This window comes from Trachypithecus francoisi, unplaced genomic scaffold, assembly GCF_009764315.1.
Source record: "Trachypithecus francoisi isolate TF-2019V2 unplaced genomic scaffold, Tfra_2.0 Lachesis_group18, whole genome shotgun sequence".
Classification (NCBI taxonomy): Eukaryota; Metazoa; Chordata; class Mammalia; order Primates; family Cercopithecidae; genus Trachypithecus; species Trachypithecus francoisi.
This window is the reverse complement of record NW_022681463.1, coordinates 72,107,702-72,135,677: the sequence shown is the minus strand read 5'-3', so window position 1 is coordinate 72,135,677 and position 27,976 is coordinate 72,107,702. Positions and strand designations below refer to the sequence as shown.

General features: G+C 43.7%; 1 protein-coding gene, 1 non-coding gene and 1 pseudogene across 2 annotated transcripts in view; 1 reads left to right on the top strand and 2 right to left on the bottom strand.

The window, feature by feature from the left end:
- The first annotated feature begins 2,897 nt into the window (after positions 1-2,897).
- Positions 2,898-27,976, top strand: part of GTF2F2 (general transcription factor IIF subunit 2) — a 172,897-nt gene continuing 147,818 nt past the window's right edge. The window contains exons 1-2 of the mRNA XM_033176976.1: positions 2,898-3,186; positions 19,665-19,738. Coding sequence (XP_033032867.1) covers positions 3,121-3,186; positions 19,665-19,738 — 140 coding nt within the window. The 5' untranslated portion in view covers positions 2,898-3,120. The remainder of the gene's footprint in view (positions 3,187-19,664; positions 19,739-27,976) is intronic.
- On the bottom strand, positions 6,760-7,764 carry LOC117063296 (annotated as a pseudogene).
- LOC117063793 lies at positions 20,791-20,892 on the bottom strand. Its single transcript, XR_004429078.1, has one exon. It is a non-coding gene; the product is annotated as a U6 spliceosomal RNA (small nuclear RNA).

Sequence of the window (27,976 nt, the reverse complement as noted above, 5' to 3'; positions counted from 1 at the left end):
TTTTTCCTGCTGCACCTAGTCTAGAAGACCCACAAAAAAGAATGTAGTTCTGCCTATTAAGCAGGTTGGGGCTGGGCACGGTGGCTCATGCTTGTAATCCCAGCATTTTGGGAGGCTGAGGTGGGTGGATTGCTTGAGCCCAGGAATTCAAGACCAGCCTGGGCAACACAGTGAAACCCCATCTCTACAAAAAAGACAAAAATTAGCTAGGTGTGATGGCGGGTGCACCTGTATTCCCAGCTACTTGGAAGGCTGAGGTGGGAGGACAGCTTGAGCCTGAAAGGTCGAGGCTGTAGTGGGGCTGTGATCATGCCATTGCACATGCCAGCCTGGGTGACAGAGCAAGACTGTCTAAAAACAAAAACAAAAACAAAGCAGCAAAGAAGGTTTGGTGGCCTTGAGGTCTGACCTAGAATCTAAGCCCTAGATAAGGATGGAGCTTCAAGTTGGCCTAAGCACTACTAGACTTTTTGGAAAAATTGTAGCCAGCAATGAGTTCTTGGGCCCTCCTTCCTAGAATTGCATTTGTGCCTTAAAAATTTTGATAACAACTTGACTAATCATCTGAGGGAGTAAAAAATTCTGGTGTTACCTTTTTTGGGGCACTGGCCTCTGCATCCTATGCTCTGTGAGCCCCATCCGGGGATGTGGTCTCAGCTCTTGGATGTTGATATGTTTAATGACATATAGGGCTATATTGAGGAAAAATAATATCTACTCTGGCAAATTGTTATAAGGATTAAATGGGATAATACAAAAAATAACCAAGTATCTGGCATATAATGAGTGTTTAGGAAGGTGAGGGATCTGGCTGTAATATCTATCACCCTAAGGGCCTCCACAGTAAATGTAGTTCACAGAGGCCATGCCCTCCTTTTCTCTCACGGTTCTGTAAACATCCCTCTTCAAGCTGTTTGAAAAGGACAGTAGGGGAAGCTTGCTCTTTGTTCAACAGTGTATGAGGAAGAGGTGCTCAATAAGTTGTTTTTTCTTTCTTCTATATAATCATTTTTAAATCTCCACTCTTCCTTTCTTCTCTAGCCTTTTCATCAACCATTTTTTCTCTCCCAATCTCTGTGCACACACACATACACACACCACATACACATTTTAAGGCCTCCCATGACCCAGAGACCAAGTCCAAGGCTCCAATCTTTAAAGTTTATTTCTGGGGTGCTCTAGACTTTGCTTCTCTTCTCCCATGGTCTCATATTTCAATTTATTCCTTCTACTTGAGTAAAGTTTAGAGCAGTTCCCTTCATCTGCTTACCCTTTATATGTTTTAGGCCCTTTTCCAAGTTGTTGCACAAGAAGAAACCTTCATTTTCTGCTTAAAAAAATTTTTTTTTTCTTTTTCTTCTTTTTAGAAATGGGAGTCTCGCTATGTTAACCAGGCTGGTCTTGAACTCCTACCCTCAAGTGATCTTCCCATCTCCGTCTCCCAAAGTGTTGGGATTACAGGCGTGAGCCACTGCGCCTGACCAAAAAAAATTTTGTTTTTAGTATTTATTTTTTAGAGACAGGGCCTTGCTCTGTCACCCAGGCTGGAGTGCATGGCACGATCATAACTCCCTGTAGCCTTGAACTCCTGGGCACACACAATCCTCCCACCTCAGCCTCCCAAAGGTGGAGTTACAGGGTTGAGCCACTGAAACTTTCATTTTCGACACACTCCGGGTCTCTTCCCATGTTTCCTGTTAATTTTGCTAGCTAATCGCAGAGTTCTGACAGCCTTTTGTGGCCCTGTGCTGAACACACATAAAATTTCCTCAATTTTGTGCAAGGCTCTGATGTGTGATTCAATACATTACTTGCCCTTCTTAACAATACCTTAACGTTTGTTTCTCTTCAGCGAATATTCTTTCACCCAAAGCCTGCTGAAACCTGACAATGTGTCAAACACTGTGCTATATATTGTGGATATAAAATGAACAAAGCACTATTTTTTATTTGTAAATTATACCGCAATAAAGCTCTTTCTGCCTAGGAGGAGTTCATTGTCTGGAAAGCAAAGGCAGATATGTAAACATATGTATTATAGTGCAGAGTGCTAAGTATCACACTGTGATGCGAAGAAAAACTAATTTCTTCTGGGGAAGTTGATAAAAGATCTCATAGGAAGTGACATTTCCATTCGTCTTGAACCATAAGTAGCAGTTTGCCAACCAGAGGAAGGAGTGGGAGTGAGGGCAGGGGTAAAATAGGGCTTCCGAGGAAGGGAATCCAGTGTGCAGAGGCTGTGAAATGACCGAGGAAGATTCTGACGTGTTCCGGGAAGTCTCCTGGGTTTGGTGTGGTTCGGTGCATGGTGGAGTGATGGTGGGAGGTGCAAACGGATGAAATTTAGAGGGCCCAGTTGAAGCAGGAGGATTGAATTTTATTCTAGAGGCAAGAAGAGAAAGAGAGAACTGTTTAAGCAGGGGAAGAAACGATCAGGTTTGTCTCTTACTTGTTCGTTTCGTCATAGACCTCCGGGTTTTGGAATCTGAGGCGCTCTCCTTGCTTAATCAGAGGAGCTCGGGCAGCCACTGAGCTGAAACACAGCTTTCTTTTCAGGTCTAGAAACGGCATGTTTTCAATATACCCAGGGCTACCAAGTCTGATCCCAGTGCCCACTTGTGCTAATGACATTGGCCGGGGGGATGCCAATTTACTAACCTAAGCCTGTCCTTCAAATATTTTCTCTCTCTCTTTGGCTAGGGTTGGACACGTTCTGACAACTTTTGTCTCTTTGAACCCCGTTTTTCCGTTCTGATAATCTTTTTCTTCAGTTATGCTGGCCATGTCTTTAAATACGTTGCTAACGTTTTGGCTCATCTCATCCTATGTTTTAATTCCTCAGATACACACTACACTGACAGCCACGCCCACCCAAGGAATTTCCGAAACAGAAAGTTTGTCTGCAACGGCGCGCCGTACGGACGTACAGTGCGCAGGCGCAGTCTTGGCTCCCGGCGGCGTGTTCCTCTTACTCTGCTGTTTCCAGTGTCCTGGCAGGTAAGGAACGCCGCCTCTTCACCTCTCAGCGCGGCTTGCCCCTTGCTCCGGACGCCCGCTTCTCAGCCCTCCGGCTCCTGGTGTCGCTGCTGTAGCCCGCACGCGTCCACCGGCGACAGACCCATGGCCGAGCGCGGGGAACTCGACCTGACCGGCGCCAAACAGAACACAGGAGTGTGGCTAGTCAAGGTAATGTTCACGAGTCTCCCACTTGTGCTCCTCCTAACACGAGTCTAATTTAAGTAACTTGAGCCCATTCCGCTCCGTGCGCCTCTTAAAGTTCTTTTACGGCTATCTCGTTAGAGCTTCACATATTTTGAGAGGCAGGAGTCATTGTTGTATCTGTTTGCAGATGAGGAGATTAGTTTAGGGACGCAAAGTGTCTTTCAGCCAGTTACTGGTCTGAATCAGCCTGGACTAGATCTCTTTCTCACGGCTTTCCTGGAGCCCTGTCTCGATGTTCCCAGACCGAAGAATTCCTTGTATCCTCCCTTGGTGAAACTGGTTTTAGCTGTGAGCCTGTGTGAGGTAGTGGAGTGTCTGCTTTCTGTACAGTTTTTTCGGCGTACTCTTAAAGTGTTCTCTTAGGTTGATGGTCCTTAATGAAGCTCTCAAAAGAGGCGAGAGAGCCCTGAACTCACAGAGGGAGAGGTCAGGAGAGGTCATTGGACTGGAGTGTTCTTTCAGAGCACAATTTGGGTCTCGTGAAACTGGCCGTCAATAAATGTTTTATGTAAAGACAGCAATTTTGGTTAGCTCACAGCGGGCACTATTTGTGCTTTACTGTTTCACGTTGGGGAGTGTTTTCTCCTAGGGGAGTTTCATAATACTTAAGCAAATTCAAAATGTGATCCTGAAAGTCGTTGAGACTTAAAATGTAAGGACTTTCGGTTTCTTAATGCTTTAACTGATTTATCACATGGCTGAGTTCTCGTCAATTAAATCCAAGAGGTCTTTCTTGTCGGCCTTCTTAAAAATAGCTCCCTTATGATCATTTGCTAACACGACAGATCTGTATTATATTCTCTCTTTTCTTTTCTTTTTTTGAATCGGAGTCTTGCTCTGTCGCCCAGTCTGGAGTGCAGTGGCGCGATCTCGGCTCACTGCAAGCTCCGCCTCCCGGGTTCACGCCATTCTCCTCTCTCAGCCTCCCGAGTAACTGGGACTACAGGCACTCGCCCCCACGCCCGGCTAATTTTTTGTATTTTTAGTAGAGATAGGGTTTCACCGTGTTAGCCAGGATGGTCTCGATATCCTGACCTCGTGATCCGCCCGCCTTGGCCTCCCAAAGTGCTGGGATTACAGGCGTGAGCCACCGCACCCGGCCGTTACATTCTTCAAAGCAGTTTTCACAGTGTAGAGTGATTTTGTGTTCATATGTTCAAAGTTGGTTACCTCCGTCTTTCCAACACACAAAATCACGTTCCATGAGGCAGGATCTTTGGCTGTCATACCCAGAATAGTGTTTGGCACATGGTAATTACTCAACAAAAAGGTGATGAATAAATGCATGACCTCTCATTCTTTAACCCTCGCCTTAATCTGTGGCACTCATTTGACTTATTTGCAAGCTCAGTGTGACTTAAAAGGATGGATTAAATAGGCATTTCTCTCTCCAGCAGCGTGTTAATTGGAGGAGAGTCACTAAGGAGGAGATGGCCCTTGCAGACTGAAGGAAAAAGCTTGAAAAAATGGTGTGACTTGAGATGGTGCCATTGTTCTAGGAGCATGGTAAATGCTCAGTGTTTATGCCTTACAGGATTTGGATGGGTGGACATGGTGTATACCATGGGGAATGGAACAGAAATGCAAGACTCAAAATACATAATCAGCATGGCGTGTCGTGGAAAACAGAGAGAACCTAGAGCAGAAGGTCTGTGTAGATAAAGGTTGGGACCATATACTCAGATTGTGATATCATGAAACGGAGATGTTCTAACTTTAGTTTACAAGGAAGTAACAAACTTTTTGGAAGATTTGAGTGAGGTAGAGATGCCAGATATTTATTCAGAAAAAAAAAAATGTTTGGCAGTGTGCGGTACGAATTAGAGGGGAGGGTAAGTAACCAGAGTCATATTTAGAAAATTATCACAGGATTGGGCAGGGCACGGTGGCTCACGCCTGTAATCCCAACACTTTGAGAGGCCGAGGCGAGTGGATCACGAGGTCAATAGTTTGAGACTAGCCTGGCCAATATGGTGAAACCCCATCTCTACTAAAAATACAAAAATTAGCTGGTTGTGGTGGCATGCTCCTGTATTCTCAGCTACTCAGGAGGCTAAGGCAGAAGAATTGCTTGAAACTGGGAGGCGGAGGTTGCAGTGAGCCGAGATTGCTCCATTGCACTTCAGCCTGGGCAACAGAGCAAAAACTCCATCTCCAAAAAAAAAAAAAAAAAAAAAAAAGAAATAGTAACTTGTTGCTTAGTAAGTGTATCTTCATTCTCATCTAATCAGAATTTTAATTAAACTGCATATTGATTTCAAGTGTTTTCTCCTTACATTAGTATTTCCTATTAAAAATAATACCTTGAGTTCTGATCTTTGTTGCTAAATAATGTTTCTTCCTAGAATATATCGAGGTCATCTTGTACATATTTAATTCTATCACCAGACAGTTACAGAACTCTGTAAATGCAGTAAGGACTATACATACTTACTGCAAGTATCCTGCTCAAAGATCTCTTAGAGTTTTGAGCAGGAAAAAAATTAATGCCTCACCAGAACTGGAAAGACATCATAGAAAAGGTGATGTTTAAGAAGAGCCTATTTGGAGGTTGCAGTGAGTCAAGATTGTGCCACTGCACTCCTGCCTGGGCAACTAGAGTGACACCCTGTCTCAAAAAAAAAAAAAAAAATGGATGTGAGTGTGATCTGGCTGGAACATCTGTCTCCCCATTGATCACCAGGGTTGATTTGGCTAATCTGGCTGGCTAGGTGGGTGTCCCCTTCCTCCCACTCCACTCCATGTATGTCCCTCCTGAAGCTGCACCCTTGATCAAAGAGGATGACCATCCCGATAGAGGAGGACTGGTCTTCAGTCAAGGGTATATGTGTGGCTGTACTCCCCTGCTGGAACCTCCAAACAAGCTTTCAAGAAGAGCTTATGGAAGGCCGGGTGCAGTGGCTCATGCCTGTAATCCCAGCACTTTGGGAGGACGAGGCGGGTGAATTGCCTAAGCCCAGAAATTTGAGACCAGCCTGGGCAATATAGCAAAACCTTTTATCTACAAAAACTACAAAAAGTTAGCCGGGCATGGTGGCATACGCTTGTAGTCCCAGCTACTTGGGAGACTGAGGTGGGAGGATCACTTGAGCCCAGGAGGTTGAGGCTGTAGTGAGCTAAGATCACACCCCTTGTACTCTAGGCTTGGCGACAGAGTGAAACCCTATCTGAAAAGGAAAAAAAAAAATCTTACCACCAGGACTGGGGATAAATAGTGTGTTTAGGGAAAAACAAATATAGTAGTAGATTGTTTATGAAAATAACAAAATATCCGGGACCTGTACTGTTCTGGCCTAATGAAGTGCTATTTCTGGAATTTTGAGAATCTTTTTTTTTTTTGGCTGAGCACAGGGGACTTTATTGATGGCACAGGACAAGGCAGAGCTCCCTAGGCCCCTCCCTCTTCAGGGGGTCTGCATGGAAACTGAGGAGGGGAGATTCTCAGTGTGGTTGGGGACTGAGTATGGCAGGGACTCCCCAGCATTGAGGGCCTCTCTTTTCCTCTTGTTATCTCACTGGGGCTGGTGGTCCGGGGTCTTACTCCTTAGAGGCCATGTGGGCCATGAAGTCCATCACCCTGTTGCTGTAGCCAGATTCATTGTCATACCAGGAAATGAGCTTGACAGAGTGGTCATTGAGGGCAGTGCCAGCCCCAGCATTGAAGGTGGAAGAGTGAGTGTTGCTGTTGAAGTCAGAGGAAACCACGTGGTGCTCAGAGTAGCTCAGGATGCCCTTGAGGGGGCCCCCTCCAATGCCTACTTCGCACCTTCTTGATGTCATCATATCTGGCAGATTTTTCCAGATGGCAGGTCAGGTCCACGACTGACACGTTGGCAGTGGGGACATGGAAGGCCATGCCAGTGAGCTTCCCATTCAGCTCAGGGATGACCTTGCTCACAGCCTCGGCAGCGCCAGTAGAGCCAGGGATGAAGTTCTGGAGAGCCCTGCAGCTGTCACGCCACAGTTTCTGAAGGGGCCATGCACAGTCTTCTGGGTGACAGTGATGGCGTGTACTGTGGTCATGAGTCCTTCCACGATACCGAAGTTGTCATGGATGACCTTGACCAGGGGCAGTAAGCAGTTAGTGCAGGAGGCATTGCTGACGATCTTGAGGCTGTTGTCGTACTTCTCATGGTTCACGCCCGTCACAAACATGGGGGCGTCAGCAGAGGGGGCAGAGATGATAACCCTTTTGACTCCTTCCTGCAAGTGAGCCCCAGCCTTCTCCGTGGGGGTGAAGACACCAGTGGACTCCACAGTGTACTCAGCGCCAGCATCGCCCCACTTGATTTTGGAAGGATCTTGCCCCTGGAAGATGGTGATGGGATTTCCATTGATGACAGGCTTCCTGTTCTCAGCCTTGCTGGTGCCATGGGATTTGCTATGGGTGGAATCATACGGCAACATGTAGACCATGTAGTTGAGGTCAATGAAGGGATCATTGATGGCGACAATATCCACTTTACCAAAGTTAAAAGCAGCCCTCGTGACCAGGCGCCCAATGTGACCCAATCCGTAGACTCCTACCTTCACCTTCACCATGGTGCCTGAGGGATGCGGCTGGTGATGTGAGAGAAGATGCGACTGTCTGTCAAATGGGAGAGCAGATAGCCAATTTTGAATGTCTTAAATCTACAAAAGAAAGATGATCCAAACACATTTTGATAGGCATTAAACATGATTGAATTTAACACTTTACAATAGCTGTCACCTGCCAAAACATGTAATTAGCTATAATTTTTACCTTGTCATACAGCTAGTCTTTTGTAGTTTGTACTACCCTGTTTATATTGCTCAATTTATGCTATTGTTAGGTTACCTACTGGGCACACCACTGCTGTGCCCCCTATACCAAGTAATGATTTAAAAATTGGATGATGTGCTGGGCACAGTGGCTCACGCCTGTAATCCCAACATTTTCGGAGGCTGAGGCAGGTGGATCACTTGAGGTCAAGAGTGCAAGACCAGTCTGGCCAATATAGTGAAACCCCATCTCTACTGAAAATACAAAAATTAGCTGGGTGTGGTGGCGGGCACCTGTGTAATCCCAGCTACTCTGGAGGCTGAGGCAGGAGAATTGCTTGGACCTGGGAGGCAGAGGTTGCTGTGAGTTGAGATCGCACCATTGCACACTAGCCTGGGCAATAGAGTGAGACTCTGATGTTTAAAAATATTTTAGCAGAGTTCTTCTTTCTTAAATTTTTAAATGTTGTTTTAAAGAATACAGATGGGGTCTCGCCATGTTGATCAGGCTGGTCTCAAACTCCTTTTCTCAAGCAGTCCTCCCTTACAGGCGTGAGCCACTGCGCCTGGCTGATTTTAGCATGGTTTTTTGGCCTCTAATATTTAGATTTCTGGAAAACCATTTTCTCTAGTTATGGTTCCCTGGAGGGTAAGGTATATGATGGGGAAGAGGAGATACGGTTGGCAAGGTTGTTAGGAGTGGGATTTTTAAAGTTGCGAATATCATTGGGGCTTGAATGATAAGAAGTACAGTCTTTTTTTGGAGGGAGAAGTGGAGAGGTGCACCAGGTCTAACCAACGGCTTTCTAGGCAACAGAAAGATATTTTTCTAGCCCAGTAAACTTTCTTCCTGTAAGCACTGTGGCTAATGTTTGTTGGAGGAGAGGATCAGGATTGGAAGGATGGACATCGTGCCCTATGAATGTTGTGTTCTTCTTTTATTTATTTATTTATTTATTTTTTGAGATGGAGTCTTGCTCTGTCACCCAGGCTGGAGTGCAGGTGGCGCAGTCTTGGCTCAGTGCAACCTCCGCCTCCTGGATTTAAACAGTTCTCCTGCCTCAGCCTAAGTAGCTGGGATTACAGGCATCCACCACCACGCCTGGCTAATTTTTGTGTGTTTAGTAGAGATGGAGTTTCTTTTTCTTTCTTTTTTTTTTTTTTTTTTTTTTTGGGACGGAGTCTCACACTGTCACCCAGGCTGGAGTGCAGTGGCGCAATCTCGGCTCACTGCAACCTTTGCCTCCCAGGTTCAAGCTATTCTCCTGCTTCAGCCTCCATAATAGCTGGGATTACAGGCATGCACCACCATGCTTGGCTAATTTTTTGTATCTTTAGTAGAGATGGGGTTTCACCATGTTGGTCTCGAACACCTGACCTTGTGATCCACCTGCCTCAGCTTCCCAAAGTGCTGGAATTACGGGCGTGAGCCACCGTTCCTGGCTAACTTATATTTTTTCACAGATAGGCAAGCACTTGGACATTATTGGCCAAAGAGAGTTATATACGAGGGAGAGATGAAACTGGAGTGGGTAATACCCTAAAGCCTTGCAGCTAGTAGGAGAAAAAGGAACTTAACATTTCTTGTGTAGCAGGTATTTTGCAAAGCAAACCTATGAAGCAGGTACTAATTATATATTTCAGATGATAAAATTTAAGGTTAGGGAGGTTAATTATCTTGCCTAAGTATGGAAATAGTGATTCAGATTTGTTAGGCTAGAAGCTTTGCAATAGAAAAAAATTTTTTTTCCTTCTTGTGTCTCCCTTTTTTTTTTGAGACGGAGTCGAGTCTCGTTCTGTTGCCAGACTGGAGTGCAGTGGTGCAATTTTGGCTCACTGCGGCCAACTTAATAGGCTGGGACTTCTGGGAAGCCAATTTCTGTAAGTTCTTGGTGTAAAGAGCTATATATAATTAATATGCTCTTATTATTATTATTTTTACTGCAAGGGTATAGTATTTGAGGAACCTTTGAATTAAATAAGCTGGTGAGCTTACCTGGGAACCTACGGTTTTATTATAATAATGAAGACAGTGCAATATGAGCTGCAAACTTGTTTTTGTCCTTTAACTTCTGGAACACAATCAATTTTTTTTTTCTTTCTTTTTGAGACAGGGTCTCACTCTGTCTCCCAGGCTGGAGTGAAGTGCTGTGAATGGCTCACTGCAACCTCTGCCTCCTGGGCTGCAGTGATCCTCCTGCATCAGCCTTCTGAGTAGCTGGGACTATAGGCATGTGTCACTATGCCTAGCTAATTTTTTTTTTTTTTTTTTTTGTAGAGACAGGGTTTCACCATGTTTCCCAGGCTGATCTCAAATTCCTGGACACAAGCAGTCCACCTGCCTTGGCCTTCCAAAGTGCTAGAGTGTTGGGATTATGGCGTGAGCCGCCACCCCTGGCCTTTTTCTGGGGGGAGGGTGGAATCTTGCTCTTGTCGTCCAGGCTGGAGTGCAATGGCACGATCTCGGCTCACTACAACCTCCGCCTCCCGGGTTCAAGTGATTCTCTTTTCTCAGTCTACCGAGTAGCTGGGATTACAGGCGCCCGCCACCACGCCCAGCTAATTTTTGTATTTTTGGTAGAGATGGGGTTTTGCCATGTTGGCCAGGCTGGACTCGAACTCCTGACCTTGTAATCCACCTGCCTCAGCCTCCCAAAGTGCTGGGATTACAGGTGTGAGCCACCGCGCCTGGCATCCCTGGCCTTTTAAAAAAATTATTTTTGTGGCCAGGCATTGTGGTAATTGCAGCACTTTGGGAGGCTGAGGCGGATGGATTACCTGAGGTCAGGAGTTCAAGACCAGCCTGACCAACATGGTGAAACCCCATCTCTACTGAAAATATAAAAATTAGCCAGGTGTAGTGGTGGGCACCTGTAATCCTAGCTACTTGGGAGGCTGAGGCAGGAGAATCACTTGCACCTGGGGCCGAGGTTGCAGTGAGCTGATATTGCGCCAGTGCACTCCAGCCTGGGTGATAGAGCGAGACTCCGTCTCAAAAGAAAAAAAATTTATTTTATTTTATTTTTTGAGAAAGAGCCTCACTCTGTCGCCCAGGCTGGAGTGCAGTGGCATGTGATCATGGCCCACTGTAGCCTCAAACTCCTGGGCTTAAACGATCCTTCTGCCTCAACCTCCTGAATACCTTGAATCACAAGTGTGCACTACCATGCCTAGTTAATTTTTAGATTTTTTGTAGAGATGGGGTCTCTGTATGTTGCCCATGGTGGTCTCTAACTCCTGGGCTCAAGTGATCCTCCCACGTCAGCCTCCCAAAGTGCTGGGTTTATAGGTATGAGCCACCATGCCCAACACACTGTTTTTAAGCTGGTCATTGCTTGTATTAGGTACAGTTTGTTGTGCTGAATTTGATTCTGAAATTTGCTTTAATGTATGATAGTTATTTTCCCTTGAACTGTTTTCTTGTTTGAAGGCCTGAATTATAGTCTCCGGTAATTTGATCACAGAAAATCCTGATCTGGTTAATATGTTGAAGAAGTATGATCTCATTTAAGAGTTCCCAAACTCCCAAACGTTCTTGTGTTCTCTTTGAGAGCATTTCAGGGTATAGCAGTGAGGGCAAAGTAGTAGGTTAGAAAATGCCCTACTCCACTCTTTGCATTTTGTCCTCTTCCTAGTTATTTATTTATTTGAGACAGAGTCTTACACTGTCACCCAGGCTGGAGTGCAGTGGCACAATCATGGTTCACTGCAGCCTCGATCTCCCCGGACTAAGGTGATCCTCCCATCTCAGCCTCCTGAGTAGCTGGGACTACAGGCACACACCACCACGCCTGGCTAGTTTTTGTATTTTTTGTAGAGATGGGGTTTTGCAACGTTGTCCAGGCTGGTCTTGAACTCCTGTGCTCAAATGATCCACCCACCTCAGCCTCCCAAAGTGCTGGGATTACAGGTATGAGCCACCATGCCCAGCCCTTCCCCTTATTTTAAGGTGGATCTCTGAACTGAGACTTCCTTCTGAGAATGAAATGAAGTGTAGTAAATTACATATCCTAGGTATATTCCAGTGTTAATTATCATTGCCATTACATTAGTGTTTCTTCAACAATATCCAGTCATTAAAATGATAACTATTCTTCTGTTATTCTAGGTGCTAGATATATGACAGTAAACAAAAGTTACAAAATAAAACAAGGTCAAGGATCTGGAACGTAACGTGATGTAACGTGATACTATTTTCAATAGGGCGGGAAAGGACCTCACTGATAAGATGGTCTTTGAGCAGAGATGTAAAGGAATTTATGGGCTTGCCCTTGCAGATACCGATGGGAAGAGTGTTCCGGACAGAAATAACAGCAAATGGGTCTTTAGATGGGATGTCACTGCAAATGTTGACAGGTCTGTGTGGTTTGAGTAAGATGAGAGGGAGAGTAGGAGATGAAGATACGGGATAGGATCATCCAGGGGACTGGGTCACCTAAGACATTATAGGATTTTTCTTCTGAGTGAGATGGAAAGCCAGCAGCCATGGAGAGGCAGCATGGTATGGTGACTAAAATCGTGGACTATGGAGTCGACATGCTTAGGTTAGAATCCTAGCTTCATCACTAGTAATTGTGAGACTTTGAACAAATAATAGCTTTTTGGTGCTTCAGTTTCTGCAGTTGCAAAATAGAATGATGATGGGACTGTTATAAGGATTAAATGAAATAATATTTGTAAACTGTTTAGAAAAGTATCTGGTAAACATAGTAAGCACTATGTAGATGTCTGTTAAATACATGGAAAGGTTTTGAGCAGAACAGTATCATCTGACTTGGGTTTTAAGATGACAATTCTGGCTGCTTTATTGAGAATAAGTACATGGACAAAAGTGGAAGCAAGGAATTCAGGAGTCTGTTAACAATAATTATTCAAGAGATGATGGTAACTTGGGCTAGGGTTGGTGAGAAAAGGCTGGAGTCTGGATATAATCTGAAGATGTTTACAGGATGTATCAGTTGATTGGATTTGGGGTATAAGAAAAAGGATATTCAGGATGACTCCAAGGTTTCAGCCTGAGTGCTTGGAAGAATGGAGTTCCCTTTTACTAAGATATGGAAAATTGCAGCGGGAGCAAGTTTTATGAGGGAGAAATGAGTTCTGGTATGGAGATTTTAACTTTGAAATGCTTACTGAATATTAAGATGGAGAGTTTGAGTAGGCAGTTAGATATATAAATTGAGACTTTGGGGGAGAACCTGAGCTTGTTGTAAGTTTGAGAGTTGTCATTATACAAATGGTATTTAAAGCCATGAGACTGGATGAAGTTACATAAGATTGAGAGTATACAGGGCCGGACGTGGTGGCTCACGCCTGTAATCTCAGCACTTCAGGAGGCCAAGGCAGGTGGATCGCCTGAGGTCAGGAGTTCAAGACCAGCCTGACCAACATGGAGAAACCCCATCTCTCCTAAAAAATACAAAATTAGCTGCGGCAGGATAATTGCTTGAACCCAGGAGGTGGAAGTTGCGGTGAGCCAAGATCGTGCCATTGCACTCCAGCCTGGGCGACAAGAGCAAAACTCCGTCTCAAAAAAAAAAAAAAAAAAAAAAGAAAGTATACAGAGAAGAGCGGGGATCCAAGGACTGAATCCAGTGCCCATTGAAGTTAAGAGGCCAGAAAGATGAGCATCTAGATGTGGAGACCGAAAAGGAAGAGTCCAGAGAAGTAGAGGGAGAAATCGAAAGACTGTGATTATGCAGATGCCAAGTGAATAAAATGTTTGAAGGAATAGGAAATGATTAGTTCTCAAATATTGTTGATAAGTATGAGAGATGAGGACTAAACTTTGACTTGGCAATTTGGAGATCTTAATAACCCTGTATCAGGTTCAGTGGAGTGGTAGGGAGGAAAGCCTATCTGGAGTAAGTTCAAAACAAAGTGGCAGAGGAGTCCGTGTAGACAGCTGATATAGAGAACTCTCTCAAGGAGTTCTGCCATAAAGAGAGGCAGAGGACCAGGCATGATGGCTCATGCCTGTAATCCCAGCACCTTGGGAGGCTCAGGTGAGATAATCCCTTGAGCCCAGAAGTTCGAGACCAGCCTGGGCAATGTGATGAGACCTCGTCTCCACCAAAAAAACAAAACTTAGCTGGGCATTGTAGTGCAAACCTGTAGTTCAGCTATTTGGGAGGCTGAGGTGGGAGGATCATTGGAGCCCAGGAGGTGGAGGCTGCAGTGAGTCAAAATTGTGAATCCAGCCTGGGTGACAGAATGAGACCCTGTCTCAAAAAAAAGAAAAGAAAAGAAAAGGCAGAGAAATGAAACACTGGGTGGAAAGGATTATTAAGTTTGCCCTTACCAAGGTGCATGATCTTGAACAAATTTGTAAGCCTCCCTGTGCCTTAGTTTCCTCATCTGTAAAATGAAGACAGTGTGAGAAGTAGATGGTTAATATATTTACAGCATTTAGAAGAGTGCTTGTTGCTTAATGTATTAATTATCTATTGGTATATAACCTATTACAGCGAACTTAGTAGTTTAAAACAACACACATTTATTATTTCACAGTTTCTATGGGCTGTACTCTGGCATGGCTTCGTTGGCTCCTTTGCCTCAGAGTCTCTCACTGGCGATAGTCAAGGTATCAGCCAGGGTTGGATTCTCATCTGAAGTCTTGACTGGGGAGTTATTGTTTCCAAGCTCATGTGGTTGGTAGAATTCAGTTCCTCCAGGGTTATTGGACTTAAGAGTCCAAGTTCCTAGCTGACTCTTGGCTAAAGCCGGTCATTAGTGGTTTTTTTTGTTTGTTTGTTTTTTGTTTTGCCACGTGGGCCTCTTCAATATGGCAGATTTCTAAATCAGAGTGTGCAGACTGAGAAAGCAATGAGAGAAGACAGAAGTCATAATCTTATGTAACCCAGTAACAGAAGTGAAGTCCTGTCACTTTTGCCCTGAGTCACAGATACTGCTCACACTGAGGGAGAGGAGATTATACCAGTAAGTGGACGGGGTTGATAGCAGGTGGGATCATTGGGAACCATCTTAGAAATCTCCTGCTACATTTAGTGAGCACTTTGTCTTAGCTGCTATTATGACCATTATTGTGCTGATGGGAATGATGAAGCAAAGAAGGCAATAGAGGAGAGAAAGGATATACTTGAAGGAAAGATGTCCTTGGTTAGTTACATAACGGGGAAAGAAATTCAGTGCACAAGTGGAGGGATTGGCCATAGTTTATCCATTGTTTAAAGAGGGTAAAGCGAGTAAAAGAATCCAACTGTGGCTAGGTGGTAGATATAGAAGCTTAGATTTGATGGTTTGCTTTTTCTCAGTGGAAGAGGAAGTCAGGTCAGCACAGAGGGAGGAGGAAGGAAGAGGTGTAGGTTCGAGAAGTGAAAAGAGAACATTTGAATAATCAGGAGTGAGGAACTGAATTGACTAGGGAGATGCAGTTAACTTGCCAGGTGTCACTAAGGGCTTACTTGATGTTTGTAGTCATATACTTAATGTGAGACCAGCTAGCATGATCGTGAGCTTCCCTTCAGCTGCTCAGGTGCAAGTGTGGCAGAGAAGTGGAATAACACAATAAAATAAAACCTTGGAATAAATTATAAATTAATAAAGAAAAGGAGAGAGTGGCTTTAATCAGGATTAAGGTTCTGCCAGGCCAGTATGACGGAGGAAGATAGAGGCAAGGGAATGATTATAGTGATGGACCATGGAATCTAGTTTCATTAAAGAGAGAAATGAGGACATAGCAGATGGGGGACAGTGAGAAGATGTTAATTAGAGTCAGCGAATTGAAGGGTTAGAAGAATTGTTGGGAGTCAAAGTGAGGCGGGAAATTAAAGAAAGAAAAATAAAAAGAGAAATAAGCTTTCCTGTATTAGGCTGACTTGTCCCAGAGGGAGCAGCGGGCACAGCCCAGACCCAGGAAAAGTCTTGATAATACTATCTAAGAAGCCAGGACACAAAAGAATGTGCTCTGGAGACTCTCCCAGCACTCCCTCAACATAGGGAGAAGAAAAACAAATTTTCCTTTGTTTTATGGTATCAGTTTGTAAATTCCTGTTCTCTGTAACTGGTGACTTCAAGTCTTCTGTTTTATCTAATCAGTGGGGTGAAGTTCATAAACCATCTGAGCAGGCCACCTGGGCGCCATAGTGAAAGCCATGGAATAAGCTGTGCTAGGCACTAGGCAAACCTAGATAGTGGACATCTGGGCTGCATAGCTGCCGTCATGTGTAATCCTGAGTTATGAACCTGTTACAATTTGATTAACTGTCTTTGTCCTGCCTCTGTATCCCTGCATTCGTGCCGCTGTAAGCCTGCTTCAAGCTGGCCCACACCTTTTTAAGGTGTGTATAGAAGTCAAGTGCTGTCTTTGTTCTGGGCCCGGTCTTTGGATGTTAAGTCCATTGGGTCTGAGTGCACTCAATAAAGATATCCTCCTGTATTCACCCAAAGGTCTCTCCCTGGTTCGCCTGATTCACAACAAAAGTACTAAGGAGAGAGCTAGGAATTTAGGAGATGGTGCTCAGAATGGCTGCTTGAAATACAGATTGTGAAAGGGATACTGTTGTTGATAATGAGAAATTCGTAGGCTGTCCAACAGATAATGTTGTGGACATTTGCCTCTTTAACCAGTATCCATTTACTTTGACATTGTTGCAGAATCTTGACTGTGCTTGTGGAAACCAGTGCTTCCCCTTTTCAATCTGTGTGATTTTAGTGGTGTTGACTACCCTTCCCCAAAGATGTCATTGACTCAGCCTGACCAGTGAAGTATCTCATCTCTGGGAACAGTGATAGGTCGAAGGAAGGGCACACACCCTTGTCAGCTTCATGAAAGACAAATTTTCGCTAGGGACTTCTGGGAAGGAGACTTGTGCTCTTCAGGAGCTGCCTCTGCCATCTTGCTACCTGAGGTGATAGATAAAAAATAGTGAAAGAGTCCTGGGGACATTGTTTGAGCCCTTAATGAAGCCACCTTAAAGCTACCTCTGGAATTTTTTGTTATTTGTCACATTAAATCTTCTTTTAAGTGGGTTTTCTGTCACCTGTAATCAAAGGAGACGGAGTGGGTAGATACAGTTCTCATAAGGAGTTTGCCAGATCCTCTTAGCTTGTTTGGATGAATGGAGTACAGTGTAGCGGAAGTTCTGTTGAGATATGGAATCTTCAAAATCCTCTTTCCCTTAGATCTATTACATACTCTTCTTTAGCACATATACCCTCCTGAGAGGTAGTATGGTCTAGTGAAGAAAGCAAAAGACCTGTCTGGAGTTGAGTCTTGAATCTGATCCTGGCTACCTGAGTTATTTCAACCCTCTGAACCTCAGTTTTCTCATCTGTAGGGTGAGGAGAATGTGATTTTGCAGGGTGATTGGAAGGATGAAGCAGGATAATGGATGTTTAGCATGGTACCTGACTGACTCAGGTATATTGTCTAACTCTTTTTTTTTTTTGAGACAGAGTCTCTCTCTGTCACCCAGGCTTGAGTGCAGTGGAGTAGTCTCAGCTCATTGCTACCACCACCTCCTGGGTTCAAGCGATTCTTGTGCCTCAGTCTTCCACGTAGCTGGGACCACAGGCATGTGCCACTGCGTCTTGCTAATTTTTGTATTTTTAGTAGAGACAGGGTTTTGCCACGATGGCCAGGCTGGTCTCGAACTCCTGACCTCAAGTAATCTGCTCTCCTCGGTCTCCCAAAGTGCTGGGATTACAGGAGTGAGCCACCACGCCCGGTGAACCCATAATATTTAACAGTTGTTCAGTAACTTTGTTTATTTATTTGTTTTTTCTAGATGGAGTCTTGCTCTGGCATGATCTAATTTTTGTATTCTTTTTTTTTTTTTTTTTTTTTTTTGAGGCGGAGTCTCGCTCTGTCGCCCGGACTGGAGTGCAGTGGCCGGATCTCAGCTCACTGCAAGCTCCGCCTCCTGGGTTCACGCCATTCTCCTGCCTCAGCCTCCCGAGTAGCTGGGACTACAGGCGCCCGCCACCTCGCCCGGCTAGTTTTTTTTGTATTTTTAGTAGAGACGGGGTTTCACTGTGTTAGCCAGGATGGTCTCGATCTCCTGACCTCGTGATCCACCCGTCTCGGCCTCCCAAAGTGCTGGGATTACAGGCTTGAGCCACCGCGCCCGGCCTAATTTTTGTATTCTTATTAGAGGTGAGGTTTCACCATGTTGGCCAGGCTGGCCTCAAACTCTTGACCTTGTGATCTGCCCGTCTCGGCCTCCCAAAGTGCTGGGATTACAGGCGTGAACCACCACGCCCAGCCCTGTTCAGTAACTTTTAGTGTGAGGAGTGCGTACGTAAGTGAACAAATACCATTGGGGGCTTCTTTTCACCCTTCAATTCCTGAATTTTTGCTGTTCCAAGGTACTGCAATTTATTTGACTAGTGGTCAAGCGGTGTTTTTTTGTCTTGCTAGGTAGAATTTCTTTCCTTCTCAGCTTTGGCAGCTGGAGTATCATTCCAAATTTATCATGAAAAAATAATGACACCTGACACTGAGTACTTGCTTTGTGTAAGGCATTATGCTTCATACTTGGTGTATCTCATTTACTCCTAATAATAGGATAGCTTTCAAGGTATGCACTGATACGAGTCCAAATTACTTTTTAGAAGAAATGAGATAGATAAGTTATATGATAGGGATTCGGCATATATCATCCACTTCTCCTTTTTGAGAATTAAAGTCCTTTTGATTGCATGTATCCAGTTACAGACACAATATGGTGTATTGGTTAAAAACACAGTCCCTGGAGGCAGACTGCCTGGGTTAGAATCCTGGCTCCATCTTTACTAATTATATAACCTTGAGTAAATTGTATAGTCCCTCAGTGCCTCACATTCATCATCTGTAAAATGGGGGTAATAGAACTGTTCCATAGAGATGTGAGGATCAAATGTGTCAATCTGTATAAAGTGCTTACAATAGTGTCAGGAAGGCAGGATTATATAAATGTTAGCTATGCTGTTTGATAACCCTTTTATATTAGCAGCTTCTTCTTCACAGTAGTCAAAGTTACAATTTTCTACATAATAAAACTTGACTTTTGAAATAATCTTAAGCCCAGTGGTGTTTCTAAATCATGCTATTACTGTAGTCAGTGCTGTTCTCTTCTGAGAAGCCTTTTCTGGTAACCTTTTCTCTTCTGTGACCTTTAACTGGACTGACTTGGGAAGATAAGTTAGTGCTTTATTATTATTAGATTATTTGACCTATGTTAGTTTTGTGTTGCCACCTTGATTAAGCTCTTTTGAGAGCTAAAATCTTTTTTTTTTTTTTGAGACAGAGTCTCGCTCAGTCGCCCAGGCTGGAGTGCAGTGGCCAGATCTCGGCTCACTGCAAGCCCTGCCTCCCGGGTTCACGCCATTCTCCTGCCTCAGCCTCCCGAGTAGCTGGGACCACAGGCGCCCGCCACTGCGCCCAGCTAGTTTTTTGTGTTTTTAGTAGAGATGGGGTTTCACCGTGTTAGCCTGGATGGTCTCAATCTCCTGACCTTGTGATCCGCCCGCCTCGGCCTCCCAAAGTGCTGGGATTACAGGCGTGAGCCACCGCGCCCGGCACTAAAATCATTTTTTATGTGTCTTCGTATTTCATGTAGTATAAAACATACAGTGATAACTTGATAATGATCCCTTATTAGAGGCAGAAAATAAAAATAAAAGCAGTATATTGTTTTATGTTTGAAAAGATCTGTTATCATCTAAAATAGTCTTATTAGTGTTTTACTTTGTTTTAGGTTCCCAAATATTTGTCCCAGCAATGGGCTAAAGCCCCTGGAAGAGGTGAAGTTGGAAAACTGCGGATTGCCAAGTAAGTTATTTAGATATTCTTGACATTTTGAAAAGCTATTTTTGAAATTTTTATAAATGCTTTTAAATGTGATTATAATTTCTGATCAGAGAATTTACTTGGAAAATGACAAGTAATGAACATGTCAAGGCTTGTCAGGAGATGGTTAGGTACCCTGTAAGGAGACATCCGTGCAATACACACATCCCCACACCCACACTCCTAGTGACAGGTGGTATAAATATAATATCAAGTTTATTGGTTTACTTTAATGGTGGTGAAGCGGCAGAGTATGTAGTTCTTTCACCCCTCCAACCTGTCTGCCTCCATGAGCAGGTGTGCTTGGGTTGGGTATAACTGGATGCACCAGGGAAAGTGCTTGCAGTAGGACTTTGCCACTGTACCACTGGGCCTACTTATAGGTGCTTTGGAAGTGGGTAGGGAGTATGTAGAAAACAGTGTAACGACATAGTTTTCTGGTTGAGGAAATAGCCCTGTTAGAAAGGAAAGCCTCTAAAGCTCAGCTAGTGTCAGCTGGAGGCCTTGTATTCTATTCTTTCCATCCATTCATTCTTAACCAACTCCAGTCAGATTCCTATGCCCATGATTCCATTGAAACAGCTCTTGTCTGTTACTGGTATCTTCCTCTTTATCAATTAGTTTTTGCTTCATAACAAACCATCCCAAAACTTAGTGGTTTAGAACAAAAGCCATTTTATTTACTCATAATTCTGTGGATCAGTTCTGGTTGGGGCTGGCCTGGGTGGCCTTCCTGGCGAGAGTGACCTCATTTGTGTGTGGTGGTTGATTTGACGTCAGCAGGGGGCACCGACTGTTTATTTCACCTCTAGCAAGCTCATTCACATGATGGTGAAAGAGTTCTAGTAGCAAAAGAGAAACGAAGCCCCAGTGCACAAGCACGTTGAAAGCCTGTGCTTGTGTCACGTTTGCTTAAAGTCCTTTTGACCAAAGCAGCTCACACGGCCAAGCCAGATTCAGTTGTGGGAAAACAAGACTCCACCTGTTGATGGAAGCTGCTGCAAGAAAAATTTGTGTTCCTTATATATTTATTTCAAAATATGGAATACTTCTGAATTCGCATGTCATCCTTGTGTAGGGGCCATGCTCATCCTCTCTGTATTGTTCCAATTTTATTATTTGCTGCTGAGGCGAGCACATGTTCCTTTTCTGTAGTCTGCCACATCCACATTCCTAAATCCAAGAGTCAACTAGCAGCTCTCTTACTTGAACTTCAGTGGAATTTGACATAGTTGATCACTTTTTTCCTGAAACTTTTTTTTCCCACTTTACTCTAGGACACATCTCTTCTCCTCTCCCCTCATTGGCTGTTCCTTCTTAGTTTCTTGCTAAAGCCCCTTCTCATCTTCTGTCTCTAAATGTTGTGTGACCCCAGGACTCAGTCCTTAGTTCTTTCCTTTTCTCTGTTTTCACTTCCTGGGTGGTCTCATTTGGTCTCATGGCTTTAAGTACCAGGTGATATTTAAATATATAGTTCAAGATGCTTCTGCCCTCCCTGGAGGCACCATGCTCAGGAAGGTCCTGATTTTCTTTGTGTTCCGTGCCCTGGCTATGACTTTCTCCACACTACTCCCAGAATCAACCACTGACCTACTAGAATTGACCACTGATCTAGAGTTAACCGCAGACCAAGATTTAACTGTTATAGACTTGACCACGGACCTAGAGCCAACCACAGAACACGCAGGCTTTGGAATTCTCTACTGATGTGGAGTCAGCCAACTCTAGCTTTGTGGAAGAAGCTGCTGAGGCCATAGCCGATTATAATCCATTTCAGAGAGCTTGTAAGTGACAATTATGACATGAGTGAAGATTAGTATTATTATTATTTCGAGACAGTGTCTCACTCTGTCGCCTAGGCTGGAGTGCAGTGGCATGATCTCGGCTCACTGTGTCCTCCACCTCCTGGGTTCAAGTGTTTCTCCTGCCTCAGTCTCCTGAGTAGCTGGAATTACAGATGTACACCACCATACCTGGCAAATTTTTGTATTTTTAGTAGAGACGGGGTTTCACCGTGTTGGCCAGGCTCGTCTTGAACTCCTGACCTCAAGTGAGCCGCCCACTTTGGCCTCCTAAAGTGCTGGGATTACAGGCGGGAGCCACTGCGCCCGGCCACGAGTGAAGATTATTATGAATGCTGTTTATTCCAAAGAGCCCATGATTAGAGTGACAGACAAGCTTAGCAGATTCACAGGAAGCAATGAGTCCATCTCAGCACATGTTTAAATAAAGCAAATTTTGGCCGGGCGCGGTGGCTCAAGCCTGTAATCCCAGCACTTTGGGAGGCCGAGACGGGCGGATCACGAGGTCAGGAGATCGAGACCATCCTGGCTAACACGGTGAAACCCCGTCTCTACTAAAAAATACAAAAAAAAAAACTAGCCGGGCGACGTGGCGGGCGCCTGTAGTCCCAGCTACTCGGGAGGCTGAGGCAGGAGAATGGCGTAAACCCAGGAGGCAGAGCTTGCAGTGAGCTGAGATCCGGCCACTGCACTCCAGCCTGGGCGGCAGAGCGAGACTCCGTCTCAAAAAAAAAATAAATAAATAAATAAATAAATAAAGCAAATTTTTCGTTAGCTGTGACTATCACTCTGTTATCTACTACTTTCTAAGAAGATTCTGAGCTTTAAGACAAGCCTGTCACTCCACTATAGGAGATTGCATAATGGTAGGAAAGCTAGTGAAATGTAGGATGTACCTAGCTGAGGAGAAACAGCAAGACGTCGATCCTGGGTTGGGTGATGTGAATTGTGCATGGATGGGGCAGGGGCATTTCTTAGCTCTGTGTTATTTAATATGGACTCAATAAATGTTCATTTCAACTGAAAATAAGTAAAATTCAAAAAATATATTTACACACCTCTCTGTCTCTCCACATTCATGATTTTGACTGTATCATTGATGTTTGGACTCTGTCCTTGGATGTTGCAGAAGCATCTCAAACTTAATAATTGCTGTTCTTCTGTTTTTTCTCTCTGGAACACTCTCCCTTTAGGTAATCCCCATGGCTTACTCCCACATTTCTTTTTGGTCTCTGTTCACAATTTTAGCTCATTGAAATTTTCTGGCCCCCATATGTAAAATAGCATCCTGTAGGCTCTACCTCCATTACCCTCTTATTATTCACCATTCTTTTGTGGTGTTGTTATTTATTCTCCTTCTGTACCCATCTGACATACCGTATATATTTGTTTGTGTGTTGTTTGTATCACCTACTAAAGTATAAACTCTACCAGGTCAGGATTTTTGTCTTGATGATTACTATATCTCCATTGTCTAGAACAGTGCTTAGCATAGTAGACACTGTGTTCTAAAGTTAGGTGGGGACAAGTACACATCCCTTAGTACCTGCAGGAGATTGGTATCTGGCATGCCCCATCCCCTACACCAAAATCTACCATGCTCAAGTCCTTTATATAAAATGGCACAGTATTTACGTATGACCTACACACATCCTTCTGTGTACTTTAAAGCATCTCTAGACTACTTATAACTAATACAGTGTAAAAACTGTGTAAATAGTTGTTACTATTTTGTTTTCTCTCTTTTTTTGAAACAGGGTCTCACTCTGTTGCCCAGGAATACAGGCAAGCACTGCAACGCCCAGCTAATTTTCCCCCCCCATAGAGACAGGGTCTCCCTGTGTTGCCTAGGTTGGTCTCAAACTCCTGGGCTTAAGGGATCCTCCCTCCTCAGCCCCCAGAGTGTGGGCATTGCAGGTGTGAACCACCATGCCCAGCTGATTTTTAAAATATTTTCAGTTTGCAGTTGGTTGACTCCACAAATATTGAACACTCAGATATAGGGGGCCAACTGTAATATCTCATTTTCTCAAGGAATGATTGAGTATACATTCATAGTGGAGTCAGGCTTGTATTCTGGCCTTTTATTGGTCAGAAAACTCCAGCAGGTCCTAGTTGTAGCTCAATCATTTACTGTAAGTGAGACTTTGTATAAGTCACTGAATCTTCTGACTTTAGATTTCTTATCCTAAAAGTTGCCTTTTTGCAGGGCTTTTATATTAATAATCCATTAAGATAATATGGAAATAGTTATTATTTATTTGTATATTTAAGTTTATAAGATGAATGTATTCCTGGAAAGTTGTAGATGTATCACGTTTTTTTGAGTTGTTATACTTTTATTGAAGAGAAAAATAATATTGAAATCTACGGGTTTTTTTTTTCCTCAATGTGAAGTTCTTTTTAGTGTGCAGACTGTTAGCTACTGTTCTGTAATGAACTTCAGAGTTTTTCATGTTAGGTTTTACTGAAATGGGAGCCACAACCAAGATAAAATCTCAAGAATGTATGTCACTGAAGAAAGGCAGGCTAAAGGGGAAAGTCCTTAGATGATGAACCTCATGGTATTGTGGAATGCCTTCACTATGGAGCTCAAGACCTGGCTTCTAGTCCTGAATGGCTGTTGATAGTTGTTTGGCTTTGAGTCTTACACTTCTTGTTTGTAAAATGTGGATAATAATGCCTTCCCAACCCATAGGATGTTTATAAAACAAACAAAATAGCTTAGCATTTGTTAAAATATTTGTAAACTCAAATGTTCTTCTTCCATGTAATATTCATGTCCTACCATGAATATTATATTCCTGAAAACCTCTATATAAAGAAAATACCGGGTTGAGAAATATAATACCTCTTTTTGGGAGGAGGGGGAAAAGATTACAGGAAGAGTAAAAGGAAACAAGGCTGAGAGAAACCCATGTAAATCTCAAGTACCACTTTGATCACTAAAGTAAATTAAAGATAGCATGCTAAATAAGCAATAATGGGCATGCTGCAATTTTTCCTTATCAGTCCTTGCTTGGTAGAAAATCTCAAGGTCTTTTTCTTTCTTAGTTTAAAGCAGATGGTCCGCATAGTTGCATCTAATTCACATAGGGTGGCTAAACCTCTGGGTTTGCCTGGAACCCTCCCAGTTTATGTGTTTCCCTATGCAATTATTAATAATGCCCCCCTTTCCACTCTCCAGGATGTCCTGGTTTTGATAATATAGTTGTCCTAAATGTTAGCAGATGTGTGTGTAGGGGTAGGGGTGAGGACGGTGGGTGGTGGTTCTATGCATTACCAGGCTGATTTATGAGCTGGCATTGTTTGATTTCTCTAGGGATCCAACCAAAGTTCCTTAGAAATACTATGTGTGAGGCCGGGCGCGGTGGCTCAAGTCTGTAATCCCAGCACTTTGGGAGGCTGAGACGGGTGGATCACGAGGTCAGGAGATCGAGACCATCCTGGCTAACACGGTGAAACTCCGTCTCTACTTAAAAAAAAAAATACAAAAAACTAGCCGGGCGAGGTGGCGGGCGCCTGTAGTCCCAGCTACTCCGGAGGCTGAGGCAGGAGAATGGCGTAAACCCAGGAGGCGGAGCTTGCAGTGAGCTGAGATCCGGCCACTGCACTCCAGCCTGGGCGACAGAGCCAGACACCGTCTCAAAAAAAAAAAAAAAAAGAAATACTATGTGTGTGTTTTAGTGTATAAGTAATACTTCCTTGTTTTTTTTCCTTTTAAATTTTTACAAAATGAAAAGGTCTCTGTTTTCCCCATTCACATGCGTCAGAGGTGGCCATGGGTAACTGCTTGGTATGTAACCCTCCAGATTACTCTCCATACAAATCATTTTGGGTGTTTAATACAGACAAAGTTTTAAAACATTGTTATGTTTTAAATCCACTAACCAGAGCGAAGTATTTTTCTAACCCCTTTAGGCTTAGTTTTGCTAACTTCAGAACATAGCGCAGAAGTCTGATTTTGCTTTCTTTGTTGTTCTCTCTTCTGTGTAGTTCTAAGGCTTTGGTTTACTTTGTTGCATCTTGATCTCTTCCCTAGGGTACATGGCCGGTACTTATATTCCTTGTTTTTCTCATTTTAGTCTCTGAATCCTTTTGAAAGTAAAACCTCAGTAGAAGTGAGTTGAAATTCTTTTATTCAAATCAGTTTCCTCAACCACAGTGGAAGAAAAAGTAAGCCCACTGTATTTTCTTTTTTGAGATGGTCTCACTCTGTCGCCCAGGCTGGAGTACAGTGGCATGATCTCGGCTCACTGCAACCTCTACCTCCTGAGTTCAAGCAATTCTCGTGCCTCAGCCTCCTGAGTAGCTGGGATTACAGGCACCTGCCACCATGCCTGGCTAAATTTTTTTTTTTTTTTAGTAGAGATGGGGTTTCACCATGTTGGTCAGGCTGGTCTTGAACTCCTGACCTCAAGTGATCCACCTGCCTCAGCCTCACAGAGTGCTAGGATTACAGGCGTGAGCTACCATGCCTGGCCCTCAGAATTTCTTAAAAGGGAATCTAGTGGTTTCTATCTATACCAATATCAGAGACAAGGAGCAGGTTGTGTGTGTTTGTGTGTTTTATATGTAGGCAACAGGTCTAGCAGATTTTCTACCTAACGTAACACAGTCTTATAGAAGATCTAGATGCTTTTAGTGATGAGAACAGACTTATAGTAATTAGAACACTAAGACTGCCATGAAAATGCTTGAAAACAGCTTGTTCCCTAGTTGGTCTCCTGGCTGTATTCTCCAGGCTGTCTTGTTTACTTTCCTAATTTATTTAGTTTTCATTGCTGTTACTGAATTAACTAAATTCCCTATTAAACAAGTGTAGGATGGGTGAGGAATGGCCTGCAGTGCATGTGACCAGGTTATCAGGACTTTAGTTGATTTTGAGCTTAATATGAGTCATCAAATTTATGAGCCTATAAACAAAAGGCTCCATTAATAGATGTTTGTTGTTTAGAATGAAGTGGAATGATAATCCTACTCCTTTCTTTGCCAGTCAGCTCACAGTGAAAACATTATGTTCAGTTCTTAGTGCTGCACTTAAAGAGAGACATGGATGAATAAGATCATTCAGTGGAGTGAGACTAGGATAATCAGAAAGTTAAAAAAAAAAATTAATGTCTTATAAGGAACATTTGAAAGTCTAAGGCTGTTAAGAGAAGATGTAGGGCAAACCAGGTAAACTGTACTCACATATTTTAAATGTAGAATCAACTACTGATTCCTAGAGACAGGTTAACCTCTAAGTTTGCAGGTTTATAGGTATTAGATTACCTGTGATTAAAAAAATACGTATATTTGAAGGCTGGGCGTGGTGGCTCATGCCTGTAATCCCAGCACTTTGGGAGGCTGAGGCGGGCAGATCACGAGGTCAAGAGATCGAGACCTTCCTGGCTAACAGTGGTGAAACCCCGTCTCTAAAAAAAAAAAATACAAAACTTAGCCAGGCGTGGTGGCAGGCGCCTATAGTCCCAGCTACTCAGGAGGCTGAGGCAGGAGAATGGCGTGAACCCAGGAGGCAGAGCTTGCAGTGAGCCAGGATCGCACCACTGCACTCCAGCCTGGGCGACAGGGCAAGACTGTCTCAAAAAAACAAAAACAAAACAACAACAACAAAAAACGTATATTTGGGTGAAACGAAAACAACTAAGATTTTAGAAAGGCAGCATAACATACTGGTTATGAGTATGGACCTGTGAATTAGCCTGAGATTTAGTCCTTACCCTGTCACTTACTAGCTATGTGACTTTGTGTAAATTGTTTAGTCTGTTTCCTCATCTGAGGAGATGGTATTAATACCTCATAGGTTCAAATGCATGTAGAATATGTAGTTAATAAGAGTTCTCTTGCTGTCGTAACCACGCATAGTACACGGTCCAGATAGTAGATACTGCATTGTGTGTAATGTGGTGTGGGAGGACCTCCCCTCCCTACCACATCTTCCGAAGCTCAGCAGCAGCTTGCTGTGTGGCGCAGGCCAGAAACTGGGAGATCGGTATAGCGTGGCTACTCATTCCAGAAGACAGGGCTGTGGGTGGAGAGATTGGGAGAGGCAGAGAGGAGGGAAAAGACGTGCAGCTTGGAATGCAGCTCTTCCTGAATTTGGTTCTGTCTTAATAATCAAAAAAAGGAGAGTCCAGTTGTGAATAAGCTGAGAGTAACAGCTTGTTCTGACAGTTGGTAACATTTGGACCATTTTTATCAAGCAATTTATATGACATTTCTAAATCAATGTACCTGGATTATTTTTGTATTTTTGGACATTTGATGTGTGCTACATTTTAATATAGTTTATAGTTTTGCTGGGCTGGGCACGGTGGCTCACACCGGCAATCCTAATGCTTTGGGAGGCCAAAGCAGGTGGATCACCTGAGGTCAGGAGTTCGAGAGCAGCCTGGCCAACATGGTGAAGCCCCAT